The 17,586-nt window shown below is 57.3% G+C and overlaps 1 protein-coding gene across 7 annotated transcripts in view; it reads right to left on the bottom strand.

Annotated features, from left to right (window-relative positions):
* Nucleotides 1-581: 581 nt before the first annotated feature.
* Nucleotides 582-17,586, bottom strand: part of IKBKG (inhibitor of nuclear factor kappa B kinase regulatory subunit gamma) — a 22,193-nt gene continuing 5,188 nt past the window's right edge. For 3 of the 7 annotated variants that reach the window (XM_068532801.1, XM_068532796.1, XM_068532795.1), the window contains exons 2-10: nucleotides 14,315-14,516; nucleotides 10,831-11,042; nucleotides 6,306-6,424; nucleotides 3,907-4,059; nucleotides 3,301-3,397; nucleotides 2,172-2,315; nucleotides 1,744-1,886; nucleotides 1,514-1,575; nucleotides 582-1,223 (exon numbers count right to left, since the gene is read on the bottom strand). In XM_068532801.1, the coding sequence (XP_068388902.1) occupies nucleotides 1,081-1,223; nucleotides 1,514-1,575; nucleotides 1,744-1,886; nucleotides 2,172-2,315; nucleotides 3,301-3,397; nucleotides 3,907-4,059; nucleotides 6,306-6,424; nucleotides 10,831-11,042; nucleotides 14,315-14,501 (1,260 nt within the window). In that variant the 5' untranslated portion in view covers nucleotides 14,502-14,516 and the 3' untranslated portion in view covers nucleotides 582-1,080. The remainder of the gene's footprint in view (nucleotides 1,224-1,513; nucleotides 1,576-1,743; nucleotides 1,887-2,171; nucleotides 2,316-3,300; nucleotides 3,398-3,906; nucleotides 4,060-6,305; nucleotides 6,425-10,830; nucleotides 11,043-14,314; nucleotides 14,517-17,586) is intronic. The other 4 variants (XM_068532802.1, XM_068532799.1, XM_068532797.1 and 1 more) reach the window with 3 other exon arrangements.

Raw genomic sequence — 17,586 nt, 5'->3', positions numbered from 1 at the left:
GCACTTGGGGAGGACAAGCACGCACTGCAGTGTCAGGGCAAGGACTGGGAAAGTGTACGTGTGGGACGCGCCCCTCACCAGGCCAACAAGTGGTCACAACAACTCCAAACCCAAAGCCGTGAAGGAGCAGTGGATAAACGTGACTACAAAGATGACAAGCTCCAGTCCAAACACACCGGTACCAAGCCAGGAGGAAAAGATAACCGAAATTTCTATCACACACAAGAGCTGATCCCACTAATGACCAAAGAGCTCCTGTAAGTCAAGGAACAAAAGACTTACAGCCCAGTAGAAAAATGGGCAAAAAATACAAACAAGCTGTGTACACCAGAAGAACTGAAAAGGACCCTTCAAGCTCTGAAGAGATGCTCAAGCTCTCTCTTAACAGAGAACGGCTCGCCTGGTGGATGGCAGAAGCCCACGGGTTGGACACCCGTCATCTGCGGCAGGGCTATGGGGAGTGAGGGGGAAGCGGGAAAGCACGCCCAGGGGAGGGGAGCGCCGGCACTGTCTACCCCCTGCTCGATGGTGCCGCTCCTGCGGGATCCAACCCAAAGGTACATATGATGGATGCACAAGGATTTTCACCGTGGTGTTGTTTATGACAGTAAAAAGACCAGTAACAGCCCAAACGTCCATCAGCAGCAGACAAGTTCGATCCACAGTGGTGCAGCCGCCAGTGGAACAGCACACAGCCCATGAGAGCAGTGCCGCACTGTGCCAGGCGGCCGGGACGAAAGGTTCTGCCTGTCTCAGCCTGGGAAGCAGTTGTCTGGGAGCCCTGGCCTTGGCTCTTGACTTCCCCAGCGCAGGTGGAAGAAGAGCGAACTCCGGAGACAAGCAGTTCAAGCAGACAGAACGAACAAAAAAAGCAGAGCATCAGGCCTATCTGGGGTTCCGTGTGCCCTAAAAGAGGTGAACCAGCGGACGGGGGCGCAGAAGCGTAAGGCCCTGTGGCTAGCTCTCGGGGCTCAGAGAAGGGGCCCACCCTCTGTCACCCAGCCCCTAATTCAGGACCAGGCAGACAGGAGAGGAAAGCAACAGATTGCACTGTCCTGGGCTGGGTGTCGGCAGGCAGCCCTACTCGATGCACTCCATGACGTGTATCTGCAGGGTGTCCATGTCAGGAGCCTGATACTGGCACTTGGGGCAGCAGAAGTTGGGCGGCTCCTCGGGGGGGCTTCTCCTCTGGCTGGGCAGGGCCAGGTGAAAGGAGTGATGAGCTGGGGAAAGAGAATAGGCACCAGTGGGGGCGGGCTTCTTGTGTGTCCCCTTGCACAAACTGCAGGGAAGGGCCAAGGCAGAAAGTGCTGAGACACCTTGGTTCCAGTGACCTGGGTCCCCACCGCTAGCGCCTCCCCTTTAGCCCCGCCCCCAGGGGCGGTACCGCTGGGGAAGAGGGGCCAGGGGCTGGTGCGAGCTCCCTGGAGCTCCCTCCGCTGGGCTCCACGGTCCTCAGCACCTCCTCCCAGCCACCCTGCCCTCCCCAGCCCTCCCCCTGCAGCTCCCTCACCTGGGGCAGGGGCTAAGGGGGGCTGGGAGACCTCTACATGCCGCTTCCTCATGTCTTCGATCCTTTGAGAAAAGAAAGCGTCCAATCAATACGTATGAGTCAATCTCCAGCACGTAGAAAGCTGGTGGAAGGGCGGGGCGCGAGGCGGGGAGCGGGAGGCCAGCTCCCCCTGACCTGACGGGCCCAGTGCCCAGTGCCACCCCCCGCGGGCCCCGCGCCACAATGCCCACCTGGCCGACTCCTGACAGCTGCTCTTCAGCCTGCTGTACTCCCGCTGCAGCTGCTCTAGCTGCTCCTGCACGAGCTCCTTCTTCTCAGCCAGCTTCTCCCGGGCCTGCCTCTCGGCCTGGAAATCCGCCTTGTAGATGTCCGCCTGGCAAAGCCAAGACAGGGGCAGTGCCCACGCTCCGTCAGCCACGCACTGGACACTCCATGCCAGCCACGGGGGGCCGGGGGAAGGCAGAGCCCGCTCCTGCTCTCCCAGAGCCCACGGCATGAGGACGGTCACCCCAAAGGCATTGAGAGTTCAAGGAACATGGCGAGGGACTCAAAGAGCTTCCGAGAAGCCACTGCAAGATGACGCCAGAGACCTGCCAGGCCCCGGCGCCAGTGGCCCGATCTGCTCACCCACACGCAGGCCACAGAGGAGAGCCCTCACCTGGGCTTTCAGCACCGGAACCGTCTCCATCACAATCTTGTGCTGCTCAGCCTCTTCCTTCAGTTTGTCGATCAGTTCCTGTTTGGCCACCAGGGCCTCCTCGGCCTGCTTGAGCTGCTGCTTGAGCTCTTCCAGCTGCAATCCCTAGATGTGGGCGACGGGGAGCTGACGGAGCCCGATCTGGCTCAGCCTTGGGGTCAGGCTGCCCCCAGGCCGGCTGCTGCTCCAGGAAAGCAGAACCAAGAGGAACGAGAGATCGGGCCCAGCCAGCCCATGCTGTGCAGGGCCCAGGAAAGGCGGAGGCTGGCGGGGGCCTCTGAGGTCATCTGGCACGACCGCCCCCCAGGCTGACATTCCCTTCCCAAATGGACAGTCCTCCAACCCCTCAAAGGACGGGGGCCACACTCCCTCCTGAGGCCATGTGCTCCACACTGAGCCAGCCTCATTCACTAATGCTCCACCACGTGCCCGCTAAGCCGAGGCCCATCGGTCCTTCCGCCCTGCCACCTGGTCGAGGGTCTGCTGGTCCCTCACGGATGCCCCGCCCCCCCCCACCCCCCCACACACACAGACGCACACACACACCACCAAGCCTTCCCTCTGGAGATCAAAGGGCCACGCTGTCATAACTAACTCTTCCTCATGTGACCCACTTTCAGGCTTTACCCTTAAAAGTCTCTTCCAGGTATGTTCAGGTTTGACTACATCCCTCTTAAAATGTGATCACTAGAAACTGCACTCAGTATAAGTCTGATGAGGACAAACTAGAAAAGGGGTATCGGCCACCTTCAACACTGGTATGGAAACATTCCCAAGGAAATCTGGGGACGCCTGGCAGGAGGGACCAGCTGCGGAGACGAGCATGGTCCTGCCCGCAGGCGGAGCATCTGGAGGCGCCGCCCAGTCCAACATGGGCTGCAAACAACACAGCCCAAGCGTCCCCGTCTCCCCACTGCCTGTCCCGAGCCATCACCCCACAGCCGTGACAAAGCTCTAGGTCGAATCGAGTATCCGTCTCCAAAGCCAACTCTGTGAGTCTGTTAAGGTAGGGCCTTGAGTTCCAATATCCCTGAACTGAGGGGAGCCAGCCCCAGGCTGACGGCCCAGAAGACGCCTCCACCATACTCACTCGGCTCCGCTCGCTGCTCACCATGCTGCTCTTGATGTGGCTGTCGTACTCCTGGAAGAGCTGGTGATAGGCCACCTGCAGCTGGGCCAGCTTCCTCCTAAGGAAAAGGAGCTTAGGCTGCAGAAAGCACCTCGTCCTGACCCAGCCACAGCTCTTACTGCTTCCAACTCCACCCTCTTCCTTCTCGTCACGGCCACAGACCAGAATGTGGCTTTCAGGGCGCCTGTGTGCCTTGAAGGCCGTCAGCTCTGAGGCAGGCTTTGCTACCTATTTCATATCATTTTCCATCAATCTGGCATTTCAAAATGTACACAAAGAAATGTTTATAATAAAACGGAGCTGTCCTGTACTGTTCAAAAAAGTCAAGTTCAAGAAAAACAGAGAAAAGCAGGAGGACTGTTCTAGATTAAAGAAGACTCAAAAGACACGCCAACAAGGAGAAGGTAGGATCCCAGATGGGACGCTGTTAACATGTGGACCGGAGAGCGAATAACGTCACCCTCTGAAAGCCGGATTGTTGGGGTGTGACAACGGTAAGGGACAGCTTTGGGCCCTCCCCCACGGCCGGCCCCTGGAAGGGCTCCCAGCAGGCAGCGGGCCACTCACTTCTCCTCCGAGGCAGCCTGGCGCTCCATGCGCAGGGCGGCGTCCACGCTCTGGTTCTGCAGGCGCAGCTGGTCCACCTGCACGCTGTGCTGCTGCTGCAGCGCTTCGCGCTCATTCTCCAGCTGCCGGGCCTGCTCGCTGGCGGCCCGGACCCTGGCGAGGGCATGGGAGGTCACGGAGGGCCCACAGCAGGACCCTCCTGTGCTCCCAGCATCCCTGCCACGCTGCGCAGAGGCAGGGACAAGTCACAGAGCAGTGGGACCAAGGGCGTCCTCCAGGCGTCACGGTGGACGCACTATCACTGGAAACAGGGACAACTGCAGGGCAGCCGAATGGGGGCAGGTTTGGGCTGATGGCGGCCCCCACAGAAGCCCTTTTGAAGGTGAAGGAGGTGGTCCCAGGGGAGAGGAGCCCCAGGGAACTGCCCATTGGGTTGGGACACGTGGGTGCTGGGGCCCCTGGCCAGAGCCATCTCAGTGGATGGGTTGGGAGGGACTGGGAGGAAAGCAGGTGGAGACAGCCAGCAAAGACAGCCTTTCTGGAAGCCGGAGAGGGAGAAGTTGAGAAATGGGGCAGGGCGGGGGGAGGGGGAGGGCAGGCAGGGGCAGTGCTCAGAGGCTCTTTGCCGACCAGTCACTGCCCCAGAAGTGGCGAGGAGGCGCAGGCCCGTCTGGACCCCGGGGTCCACACCTGCACGAAGAGCCTCGCACCTGCCCACCCAGGAGATAGCAGCAGCCTCAGCAGAGAATTCCCGGTGCCCTGCGCCATGGCGCCGTGACGGCTCGGCTCTCCTCAGCTACATCCGCCCCAGCCCGCGATCTCCCGACTCGACATCCCTATGTCCACACAGCTCCCTGCGGGGCGACAGCGGCTGCTTCTCAGTGGGGGAGGATACTGGGGATGGTCTCCGGTCTCACCGTGTGCGCGCGCCTCTGTGCACGCGCCTATCCAAATCTACTGAACACAGCTCCCCATCTGTGAGCCGACAAAATTTAGCGGCTGCCACTGTCATCAGCATGTGACAGGCCAGGGCTCAAAGGGCAGCCACGTGCATTAAGTCTGAGGCCACTTAAATGGCCACGCTGAATGATGCGAGATGCAGGCAGGCTTCCTGCCCCAAGCCGTCCAGCTCAGCACGTACATGCTCAGCCACGGAGACGGGGGCGGGGGACAGGAAAGGAGGGTGCCCAAGAGCCTACAGTTGCTGGAGTAACGCCCCTGCAGGGTCATTAAGTGACCAAAGTCGGCTTCTTTCACGTGCATAGAAAAAAAGATAGGCGGGGAAGACCCAAAAGTGCCCTAAAAATTACACGTGCCTTTTCGAAGCCCGGAGGGACAGAAGCGTGTACGGGAAACAGCAGAATGCGAAGAGCCCGGGGTCAGCAGGCTCAGCCTTCTGCAGCCTCCCTTTCGCCGTCTTCTTTCTAGAGGGCAGCGCGCTCACACGCTGTCACCCCTGCCTGCTCCTCCAGCCTCCTTCACAAAGGCGCCCCCGACACCGCCCAGGGCACCCCGATCACCTCCCGCGCTGGGAGAGCTGGGGCCACCTCTGTCGCCTGGACCCGTCTTTCTGGATGGCAGCGGCCCGGCGGCGTGAGAACCACTGAAACATCCGTGCCCTTTGACCCAGTGACCCCACTTACAGGAACCTCCCTCTGCAGGAGAGAGCGACTGGCGGGCCTGAGGCTGCCAGCTTCGGAAGGGCCAGCTGGCAAGGCTGCCCCTGGGGTGGTGCCCGGGCAGTGGGCTGGTGCGAGTGCCCTGCATCGACGAGACACTTTCCCTACTGATAAGGGTGGTCCCTGTGCCTGGACTCTGGCACCACAGGGTGGTTTATGGGGCACACCTGCTTTCCCCTGGGAATCGGGAAGTTTGGCACGTGCCGGGCTGCGACCAGCCCTCAATGAAACCCGGGGCGCTGAGTCTCGAGTGGGCTCCCTGGGTCCCCAGGGCGGCATCTGTGACTGCCGGCGAAGGGAGAGTGCTCGGCTGGCCCCTCATGGGAGGGAGAGAGGAAGCCGAAGGGGTGGGGCTCTCCACCCCCGACCCGTGTCTTCTGTCCTTGGGGGTGCTGGCGTGTGCCCTTTCCCTGCCATCAACCTCAGCCGGGAGGGCACTGGAGTGCTTTCCTGCAGATCACGGGGGCGCTCTTCCCCGCTGCCCGGCAAATGCCCCCTCAGGAAATAATCCAAACTCCAGCAAAAGGTCAGAGAGGCCAGAAGTGCCGCTGGGACTCAGGTCCTGGACACCCAGTCCGCAGCCCCACCACACACCTGCCCCACGACCGTGTGCTCCCGCCCATCCCGTCACAGAGGAACTCTCTGGAAGCCCCTGAATGGCCTCATTCTTCTCGGGCACCCTGACAACGGCCTCCAGGCTGGTTTTCCCTCCCTACTCACCTGCCCTCCAAAGCCTGCCGCTCCTTGGTGGCGGCCTCCAAGCGACTCTGGCTCTCCTGCAGCTCCCCCAGCAAGGATGTCACCTGGGCTTTCACTGAGGCCTTGTCCTCGGCCATCTGCTGCATGAGAAAAAGCCACTTCCTGTCGGCGATGCTTCCTTACCAGCTGCTCACCCCTGGCAGCCCCAAGCCCCAGGGCAGCTGAAAGCACTGAGACGGGTCCCCCGAGGGTCTCCCCTCGAGCCCTCAGCACCCTCACTCATCTCACCTCTCACCTCTGGAAGCTTCCCCCCCCCGCCTCCAGCGAGGCAACTGAAGTGGTGGAAAGGGATCGAGTCCCATGAGCCCCCACTCCCAGCCCCTCCTCATCCCTGCAGATGGGGCAACAGGAGACCCAGGGACACGGGAGCACAGAGGTGCCTCGAGTCTCACAAGGCTGACAACCAGGACACGAGGGCTGAGCCCAGCAGGAGTCTGTGTGCCTCCGTCATCAAACTGTCCAGATCCCGGTCCCCTGAGACCTCAGGCTGCTCAAGCCCAGGGTGCAGCGCCGGTCCTCTGCATACCCGGCCCCTCCGCAGTAACCCCTCGGTAGTAACCAGCACCCCTGTGCTCCCGGCCACACACACGGCCCCGCCCACCATCCTTCTCAAGGGCAGTCTCAGGGCCGCGTCTCCTCTCCAGCTACACGCGCACGACGATGACCTGCTCCGTCTCAAGGCTTTCAGTACCCTCCACGGGCTGAGGGCTTCCAGATTCCTCCCTCCAGGACAGACTTCTCTCCGGCACCCCAGCTTAGCTACCCAACTGCCTGCCCAGCTTCTCCACATCGAGGCCCGGAGGCTGCGGTAAGCTTTCCCCAAAAGGACCACAAAGCAGGGGGCTTAAGACAACAGAAACGGATTGCCTTCTAGAGGCCGGGAGTCCAAGAGTAAGGTGTCGGCGGGGCTGGTTCCTCCTGAGGGCCCTTGGCTGTAGCAGCCTCCATTGTCACGTGACCATCTTCCCTGGGTGTCTGTTTCTCTTCTTTTAAAGATACCAGTCATTGGATTTAGGCCCGTCCTAAGCCAGTGTGACCTCATCTTAACTTGATTACAGCTGCAAACACCCCATTTCTAAATAAGGTCACATTCTGAGGTACCAGGGGTTAGGATATGGGCATTTCTTTTGGGGGAACATAATTCAACCCATAACACCCCCTACACTAGACAGGAATCCAGATAATGTCTCACACTAGCACAGCACCCTCCCACGGCTCCTGTCACACTCAGGATCAAAGCCCAAATCCTTCACTGGCTTACTAATCCCACATGATTAGCCCCACCATGACTCTGCCCTCCTCAGCCCCTATCCACTCTGCCCCAGCCATGTCTGCCTCTTCGGTCTTCCCTGAACATCACAGGCATGCTCCTGCCTCAGGACCTTTGCACATGCTTTCCCCACCTCTAAAACAGTCTTTCCCCAGATACCCACATGTATTCCAGTCCTGACTAGATGGCACCCCAGTGAGGCCTTCCCCATCTAATCCATCCTCCAGTTAGCAGCACAAAACCTTGCAGTCTTCTCTGCCTCTCACAGCTCACGTCGGATCCACCAGGAAATCCTGTCAAAATGTATCTTAGAATCTATTTGATGACACTAAGCAGGTAACGGTAACTACTTCAGGTGTGACGGTGGTATTGTTCCTATGTTTCTTAGAGATGCACACTGAAATATTTACAGATGAAATTGTACGGTGTCTGGAATTTGGTTCAAAATAATGGGGGAACTCCTAGGTATCTACCTGAGAGAAATGAAAACCCATGTCCACACAGGAATGTTCACAGCAGCATTACTCCTAACAGCCAGAGTGGAAACGACCCAAATGTCCATCAAATGACGACTGGATAAACAAAACGTAGTCTCTCCATACACTGGAATATCATCCAGCCATAAAGTGAAATGAGGTACTTGGACAGACTACAGCATGGATGAACCTCAAAAATATGATGCTGGGACTTCCCTGGTAGCGCAGTGGTTAGGACTCTGAGGTCCCAATGCAGGGAGCTCAGGTTCGATCCCTGGTCAGGGAACTAGATCCCACAGGCATGTTGCAAGTAAGAATTCGCATGCCAATAGGGAGGGTGGGAGGGAGGGAGATGCAAGAGGGAAGAGATATGGGCACGTATGTATATGTATAACTGATTCACTTTGTTATACAGCAGAAACCAACACACCATTGTAAAGCAATTATACTCCAATAAAGATGTTTAAAAAAAAAAAGAATTCGCATGCCATGACTAAGGAGCCCACCTGCCACAACTAAGACCTGGTGCAACCAAATAAATAAACAAATAAATATTATCAAAAAAAACACAAAAAACGTGATGCTGAGTGAAAGCAGCCAGACATGAGAGCCACACGGTGGATTCCACTCACAGGAGATGCCCAGAACAGGCCAACACAGCCAGGAAGATGAGCGTGTGCCCGGGGCTGGGGAGGGCGGGACTGGGGAGGGAGTGACTGCTCGTGGGGACGGGGTTTCTCCTTGGGATGGTGACAATGTTTTGGAAGCAGATGGAGGTGATGGTTGGACAACTCTATGACTATACTAAAAACTACTGAATTCTACACTTTCAAGGGGTGAATTTCATGGTATGTTGAGTTTTATCCCGGAAAAGCTGTTGGAAAAAACTCCAGCCTGTGGCTCTACCACTTTCTCCAGGGACGGGCACTCAGCTATGCCCAGGTTTTTGCTGGGGTCACCGTCTTATCCCCATCACCTGTTGTCCATGTGCAAGAGTTTCTCTTACGTATACCTGGGGTGCAACTGATGAGTTGGGGGTGACCTAAATTTTCAACTTGAAGAGAAAATGCCAAATAGTTTTTCAAAGCAGTGGCACCAACTGATGCTGCCACCAGCAACATGAAGCCATGGCCCCTCCAATACCCGCTACTGTCAGACTTGTCAGCTAGAAATCGGGCTTTGGCAGTGGCTCTGATCGCTACCGTGAAGCCAGCATCCCATCACGTGAGCACGGGGCAAGCGGATGCTCTGAAGGCAGCCTGAGAACAGCAGCCTTCTCCTTCTCACTTCTGCGCCGAGTTCAGGATTGCAGTGGCTTTACCGATGGCCCCAAAGTGACGTGGCCACGGCCTAACCCCCAGTACCTGTAAATGGGACCTGATTTAGAGACAGGGTCTCTCCAGATGTGACCAACTTAAGATGAGATCGTACTGGAGGAGGGTGGGCCCCTGATCCAGTGCCTGCTGAGAACTACAAAAGACTCGGACACTCGAGCAAACTCTAGAGTGGCTTCTTGCAGCCTAAGCTCACGACCCTGGGCCGGCCCAGCCCCCTTTTGAGTTCCTGTCTGAGAAAAGAGGGCTGGCAAAAGAATGTACTGTTTGTTCCAGCCAACACCTGACCTAGCCCCCCACCATCCTCAGAGCCTTTCCTAAGAGGGCTCCCAACTTGTGAATCCTTCCTCTGTCCCTTTGAGACAACCCAGGAGTCTTTCTCGGGGACCTGAGAGCCATTCCTCTGAAACGGAATCCTCAGGAAGGATAGGGCCTCGGTCTGCCCGTGTCTGCGCGGGATGGAATCCTAACTTCCAGAACTGACTCCCGGGGTGGATGCCGCTGACCTCACCGCACTGACACTGAGCCACCCCACGTGGGTTTTCACTTGAGCCCCTGCTCGCTGCCCCCACCTCACTCTCCCTTCAAATCGCCAGCACCTCTGTGCCCATCAGAAGGGTGCTCGGCGCCTTCCCCTGCTGTCGGTAGTTACCAAACAAAACCGGTTTTTACCCCTTTACCTAATGGCCGGCTGAGCCGCTCTCTGACACCAGTGTCTTCATAAGAGGAGGAGAGATGCCCAGACACACAGGGAGAAGGCCACATGACAGTGTGCTTGCAAACCAAGGAACGCCAAGTCCTGCCAGCCAGCACCCGAGGCTGGGGGAGAGGCCTTGACCAGATCCTGCCCTCACAGTCCTCAGAAGGAACCAACCCTGCCCTCACCTTGATCTTGGACTTCCGGCCTCTAGAACTGGGAGACAATACGTTTCTGTGGCTTAAAACTACCTGGTTTGTGGTACTTTGTTACAGCAGCTCCAGGAACCTAACACACCTCCCCAAGGGCCCCCACCAGGCAGTCTATGCCACCAGGGTGATTTGGGGCGGGGCCCCAGGCCACATGTACCAGCTTGACCTGCGGGGCGCAGAGACCCAGTAACTAAGGTCAGTCACGTGGGCGCCCCAGGCCTCCAGGACTGACCCCCACTCAAGTCCCCGGACCGCACCACTCAGGGGAGCTTCCCTGGTGGTGGTACCCGTGCGTGTCATCACACGTGGCCCAGCCTCTCCTGGACCCGCCCTCTGTTCCTTTTACCTTTGCCGATTTCAACCCGCATCCCTCCTGGGTGACTAAGCCATGACCACGAGGACAATGGCTTTTCCCAACTCCGGGAGCCCCCCCCACCGCCCCGGCGACCCCGAGCGCAGTCCCTGCGGGTCCGGGGCGGGCGGCGGTGGCCCGCTACCTGCTGGTATGTCTTGAGGCGCTCCACCTCCTGCAGGGCCTGCTCCCTCTGCCGGTGCAGCTCCCACTTCTCCAGGCTCAGCCTCTCCACCAGGTCCCGGGCCTCCTGGAACTTCTGCATGAGGAAGGCCTTCTCCTCCCTCTGGCTGCCCTGGAAACGCTGCAGCTCCTCGCAGCGTTCCCGCAGCATCTGGTTGCTCTGGCGGATGGCGTCTGCAGAGGTGGCAGGGGGCAGGTGAGCCCGGCGGCCGCGGCCTCCACCACCCCGCGGTCTCTCCCACCCTGACAGCTTCCAAACACTCCCTTCACTTCGCCAAGCGCTTTCGAAGTCAACTACGCAAATGACGTGCCCCCAGTGTCTCCAAGATGTTAACCACGTCAGCTTCACTTAAAAGCATGTGTCCGGGAGTTCCCTGGTGGCCTAGTGGTTAGGATTCCAGGCTGTCACTGTCAGGGCGTGGGTTCAATCCCTGGTCGGGGAACTGAGATCCCACAAGCCGCACGGGGCAGCCAAAAGAAAAAAAGAAAAAAGCACATGTCAAATGCCACTCTCTTTGCAAGTGACTCTGGAACTCATCTGCCCTCTGCATGGGTCAGAGGTGGGCCGCCCTGGGGCCCTGGGTCACTGCCTTCGGGATCAGACTCGGGGGCACAGCCACCAGAACAAACTTGCCCGTGGCACTGCTGGCCACAGACCTGGGGGGGCGGGCGAGAAGCCCTGGAGCAGGCCACTTAGCCACCTCTCTGAGCCTCACCATCCCCATACATGTTCAATGGGGACAAGCGTACCCATCTCACAGGATGAGGAAGGGTAAACAAAACAGCAGCCAAGTGCCTGGTTTTCAAGACAACCTCAAGAACCAGCCCATCCTCCTTTCCCCGGGCAGTCAGCAGGACCTAAGGAAAGGACAGCCACACACCCGGGGACACCCCAGGCAGCAGAAATCCGTTGGGGGTGACAGAACTGATCCGTGGCATGCAAAGGTTCTAGCCACCGCAGAGCTGGACAAGAGGGGGGCAGGCAGTAGCTTCAGGCCCCCCTCTGGTCAAAACCCCCAAAGAGCTAACTGGTGCCTGCTGACGGAACATTCCTTCGCTGGAACCACAGTGGCTCCTGAGCCACCTTCTGCACCCCACTGTCCCCTGCCTCAGGTTCCTCACCAGCCCCCACCAAGCCTCGGCTCAGCTCACACGCGACTTCTGTTGTTAACTGAGGTGCAATTCACAGAACACCAAATTCACTATTTTAACGATTTTAAAGTATACAGTCACTCAGCGGCTATAGTATATTCAGCAAGCTGTGCACCCATCACCTCTATCTAGCTCCAGAACATTTCCATCCTCCAAAAGAAACCTCATACCCACTGGCAGTCACTTCCCCTCTGGCCCCGGACCCTGGTGCCCACTCACGCTTCTCTCTCTACACTCACCTCTCCCGGACACACCACATCAATGGACTCCTACACCAGGTAGAAGCGACTTCTTCCATGAAGCTTCCCCACAAATACTCCAAGCAAATCCTACGTCCTCCCTCCTGCCCCCTCCTCCATGGACACGATCACAAGCATCACACGGGCAGACACCTCGGGCCCCGGGACTTTGGACCAGGGCCTGATACACCGCAGCCGTAGAAGCAGAAACGTGCAGAGCCCGAGCTCCCTGGGGGGCAGCTGGGGGTCCATAGGCCCCGTCTGGCCAGCCTGCCACACTCTCACCCCCGAGTCCCCTTTGCCAGAGCGCTGTCCTGGGGATGAGCAGAGACTACGCACGTAGCTATGGAGGGGGAGCTGTCCCCCCGCCCCTCAACCTGGCTGCCAGCTCTATGTGGCCCCAACACACTAAGACATTTGATGACATCTGGGGATATTGCTGGCTGTCTTAACTGAAGGGGTGCTATTGGCACCTCGTGGGTAGAGGCCAGGGATGCTGCCCGACACCCCGCAGTGCCCAGAACAGCCTCCAGACGTCTGAGCGCTGAGGGGGAGGACCCTGTCCTCAAGCAGGTAGGTCCCGGCCCTCTGTGCGCGCGTCAGGGCTGTCTCCAAAGCAGCCCCCAAGTGGCCGGCTGACCACGCTGGACCCTTTCCATCCTGCAAGAGAAGGCGACTCATCTTCACAGAAGAAGAGACACATATTCTAGGCACAAGTTTGGTCCCTGCCTGGAGGGCCTCAGCCAACACCAGTCTCTGAGGCCTACAGGGCACGTGACTCGTCAGCACAGGGCCCCACATGACATCCCATCACACCAGAGGATGCACTGTCCAGCAGCGGGGTGGGGGAGTGGCCCCATGACTGTGGCCTCCACTGCTTATGTCACATGCCAACCTGCCCGCCAGCTTGGACAGTGGACGGCTGAGTGAAAACAACCCAGGCCCCGTCCTCTGGGATACGGTGTACACAAAGGCTGCGACCTTTATAAGCCCTGAGTTGCCAAGAGGAACCAGGATGAAGCAAAAGTGGCCACGTGCCCCATCACTCCCCGTGACCCACCCGGGGAGTCTGTGCCGCCCATCCCCACCTGTAGCTCTGGGCTCGGCAGTGCAGAAGGTCCTCACAGCACAAAACACAAGAGTCTCACTGAGTGAGAAGCCAGGGGCGCCGCCTGGGCAACTGGGGCTACCGTACCCAAGGAGCGGCACGCCAGACGAGGAGCCCCCGGGGCACGACCACCAAGGGGGGAGGGCCGTCCCACGCGAAGCGGGCAGGAGTGGGTCACACCCCAGGGCAGCCACACCAGCTGAGGGGCGCGATGCGACGGCCCCTGGGGCCTGGAGAAGCTGCCCCCGATGCAGGTGAGGACATGGAGGGTGAGTGAGTGGGGCTGTGATGGAGATGGGGAGGGGGCGGCCCGGAAAGTACTCGAACCCGGCCACCTGGGGGGTGGGTGCTGCTGGAGGACAGCCCTCAGCTCCGGTATCTTCGGGGAGCGGCCCGCCGGGCTCATGCCCCGCGCACAGGGCCTGGACGCCCCTTTTCCAAAGCAGCCCACTGGCCCTTCTCAGGGAGGCCACGCCCATCCCCAGAGCAGACCACAGCCCCTTTCTGGAGCAGGTCACGCCCCCTTCCCAGGAGAGCCACGCCCCTTCCCAGGAGAGCCAGTGCTTAATGACTGATCAGTACGGAGACAGAGGGGGCCTGGCCGCGTTGGCCCAAGTGGGACAACGAAGAAGGGTCATTCCCGTTCCAGAGCTCCTGGTAGGGCTGGCCTGCACTGTGGCCCGGCTTCTCCCTCCGCCCTCCCCTGCTTCTTCACTGCCCTGCCCTGCCCTTCCCCTCCCCAGTGTTACTCCTAAGAGGACTGTAAATAAACGTCCTGCACGCCACTCTGTATCTCAAAGTCCACTTCCAGGGAATCCCACCTGAAACAAAGAGGAAGGGCGGCTGAGCTTGAGTCAATGCAGAGGCGCAGGTGAGTGGGATAGCCCTTGCCCCAGCAGTGCCGCGTCCCCGGACATTTTACTCCACACACCCGCCGCCTCCCTCACCTCGGAGCTCTTGATTCTCCTCCAGACAGCGCTGGAAGGTCTCAGGAGCGCCCTGCTCTGAAGGCAGGTGGAGCATGGCCGGCTTCCCCAGAGAAGACTCTTCCCCCAGCACGTCCTGGTCCCCTGCCGGGCCGCCGCTAGGCTGCACCATCTCACACAGCGGACTCTTCCAGGGGGGCCTGCTCATCCAACACGTCAGGGTCTGAAACAGAGAGCCAGCAGAGGCGTCACATGAGGAGGCCCATGCAGCATTCTCCTACCCGGCAGGCCGGCGAGGAGTTCGGGCGCCACACTTTGACAACCACTGTGCCAAGCGGAAAAGGGTGCTGAGAGGTGGCACCCACTCCCATTCCAAAGGGAGGTACGGGCGTTTACGCGGCGCTTCGCAAGGTCACGGTTCAGCACTAGTTGTAAACTGTGCCTAGCACTATCTCCAGGCTGTAACCTGAAGAACTTCACCAGAGAGGAGAAACCACAGAGAAGATTATTTTTGGAGGGAGGTGTCAGTGTGCCGGGAATCCTACCCCGACACATACACCTCCAAGCACGAGTGGAGGGTGCTGGCCCCTCACCTAGTGTACTGAGTGGAATGATGGCCCCCAATAAGGTATGTCCACGCCCTGAGCCCCAGAACCTGTGACTGTGACCTGACTTGGCAAAAGCGGCTTTGCAGATGTAATAAAGTTAAGGATCTGGAGATGAGATCATCCTGGATGAGAGTGGCCCTAAATCCAATGGCAGGGTCCTTATAAGACACAGAAGAGCAGAGACACAGACGCAGAGGAGGAGCCACGTGAAGATGGAGGCAGAGACGGGAGGGATGCGGCCACAAGCCAAGCGGCACCTGGAGCCCCCAGAAGCTGGAAGAGGCAGGAAGAACCCTCCCCTGGAACCTCCAAAGGAAGCACGGCCCTGCCAACACCTTGATCTCAGGCTTCTGGTCTCCAGAGCTGGGAGAAGATAAATTTCTGTTGTTTTAAGCCCCCTGGCTTGTGGACATCTCCTACAGCAGCCCTAGGAAATCCATACACCAAGTAAGAGGGGCTTCACTCAGAGTGTGATGAGTGTTCCCTGGACCTGAGGGGCCGAGGCGGACATCTAGCATCTGACATGTACTGAAGCATCTGAAAGTGGGAGCTGGGCTCACAGCCGAAGAGAGAGTGGCAGACACAGGCTGAGCTCTTTGCGTTCTCTTGTGAACTAGAGTACAGAGAGGGAGGCTATGCCAGACAGCACCAGCCCGGAGCCCTTTTAAGTCCTGACCGAGAAGACTGACTACGTGGAGGAGGAGGCCAATCCCAACAGAAGTTTCCAGGAGTAGGGCCTGAGCTTCAGCCAGAGACTTGAACACCGAATGAGCCTGGACGTTTCACTATTACACTGATACTTACCTGAACACCCTCCTGACCCATCAGCAGTATCTGACGGATCGCTGGTCCCTGATTCCGGAACAGCCCACTCTCCGGGTCTTCCTCCTACCTCACTGGCTGCTCCTGCTCAGGCTGTTTCACTGGACCATCCTCATCAGCCCAGCCCTTCACGTGGTGGTGCCCAGGGCCCTGTTCTGGGATCGTTTCTCTAACTCCAGTCACTCCAATACTAATTCCACCCGTACTCAAAGCTGTAACCCTCATCTTAATGCTGATGATGCCCCGAATCAGAACTCTTTCCCGAACTCCAAACTAACACATCAAACTCAACATCTCCACTTGGGTATCTAGTCATCCTCTCAAAACTAACGTCTCTAAAACGGCACTCCTGACAGTCCCCAGAAGCCAGCTCACCCACGGCCTTCCTTATTACCAGTTGATGGCAAATCCATCCTCCAGTTAGCAGGACAAAACCTAGGAGTCCTTCTTGAGTCCTCTCTGCCTCTCACAGCTCACATCGGATCCATCAGGAAATCCTGTCAAAATGCATCTTAGAATTTATCTGATGATGCTAAGCAAATAATGGTAATTATTTTAGGTGTGATAGTGGTGTCGTGGTTATGTTTCTTTCAAAGTCATTTCTTAGAGATGCACACTGAAATATTTACGGACGAAATTACACGGTGTCTGGAATTTGGTTCAAAATAATGGGGGAACTCCTAGGTATCTACCTGAAAGAAATGAAAACCCATGTCCACACAGGGATGTTCACAGCAGCATTACTCCTAACAGCCAAAGAGTGGAAACGACCCAAATGTCCATCAACTGATGAATAAACAAAATCTAGTATGTTCCCACACTACAACATTATGCTCAGAGAAAGAAACAAGTCACAAAAGATCACATATTATATGATTCCATTTATGTGAAATGTCCAGAATAGGCAAATACATAGAGACTAGTGGATGCTTAGAGCTGGGGTAGATGGGGTGATGGGGGTGATGGCTGAAGTTTATGGGGTTTCTTTTTGGAGTGATGAAAATGTTCTGGAATTAATGGTGATGGTTGTGCAAGTCTGTGAATATACCAGCGAACTGTACACTTTAAATGGGTGAATTGTAAGGTATGTGAATTATATGTCAATAAAGCTATTTTTGAAAATAACAGAATACTGTGAGGGATATAAATTAAACAAAAGTAGCCACGAGTTGGTAACTGTTGAAGCTGGGAAGTGGGTATATTGGATTTACTAGACTATTCTTTCTACTTTCGAACATCTTTGAAATTTTACATAATAAAATGATCAGAGCACCATCGTCTCTCACCTGGATTACTGCAGTCACCTCCTAACAGGTCACCCTGCTCCTACCCTTGCCCCCTACAGTCTGTTCTCCCCACCGCGCCAGAACAATCAGCCTAAAAGGTGATTCTGATCACATCCTCTTCTACTCGGATCCCTACCATGGTTCCTCATTGCCCATCGCATAAAACTCAAAGTCCCTACAACCCGCCTACAAGGCTGTGCACTATCTGGTCCCCCGTGGCTTCCACTCTAAGTACTTTCCCCTCGCTCACTCTACTCCAGGTATAGTGGCCTCCTTAATGAGTTCCTCGAACATGCCAGGATGGCCCATTCATCCTCAAGTCACAGAAATGATATGAGGTCCGGGAGACAATCACCTTTTGCAAAGGGAGCAAAATGAGGCACATGAGTTAAGATACTTCGCTGCCAAGTTATATTTGAGACCTTTTTAAAGAACTTAACCTCAAATGCAGTCAAGTTTGATGAACAGAAAATGTCTCCGAACTAGAAGAGTCATTCACAAACTAGGGGTGTGGTCAGACTCCGCCGTGGTGGAGGAAGAAGAGGCAGAAACAGTCCCGCTCGCCGCCAAAGTAACC

The sequence above is a fragment of the Eschrichtius robustus genome, chromosome X (assembly GCF_028021215.1).
Source record: "Eschrichtius robustus isolate mEscRob2 chromosome X, mEscRob2.pri, whole genome shotgun sequence".
Classification (NCBI taxonomy): Eukaryota; Metazoa; Chordata; class Mammalia; order Artiodactyla; family Eschrichtiidae; genus Eschrichtius; species Eschrichtius robustus.
Note: the sequence above shows the minus strand (reverse complement) of the source record. Positions and strands in the feature narration are given on the sequence as shown.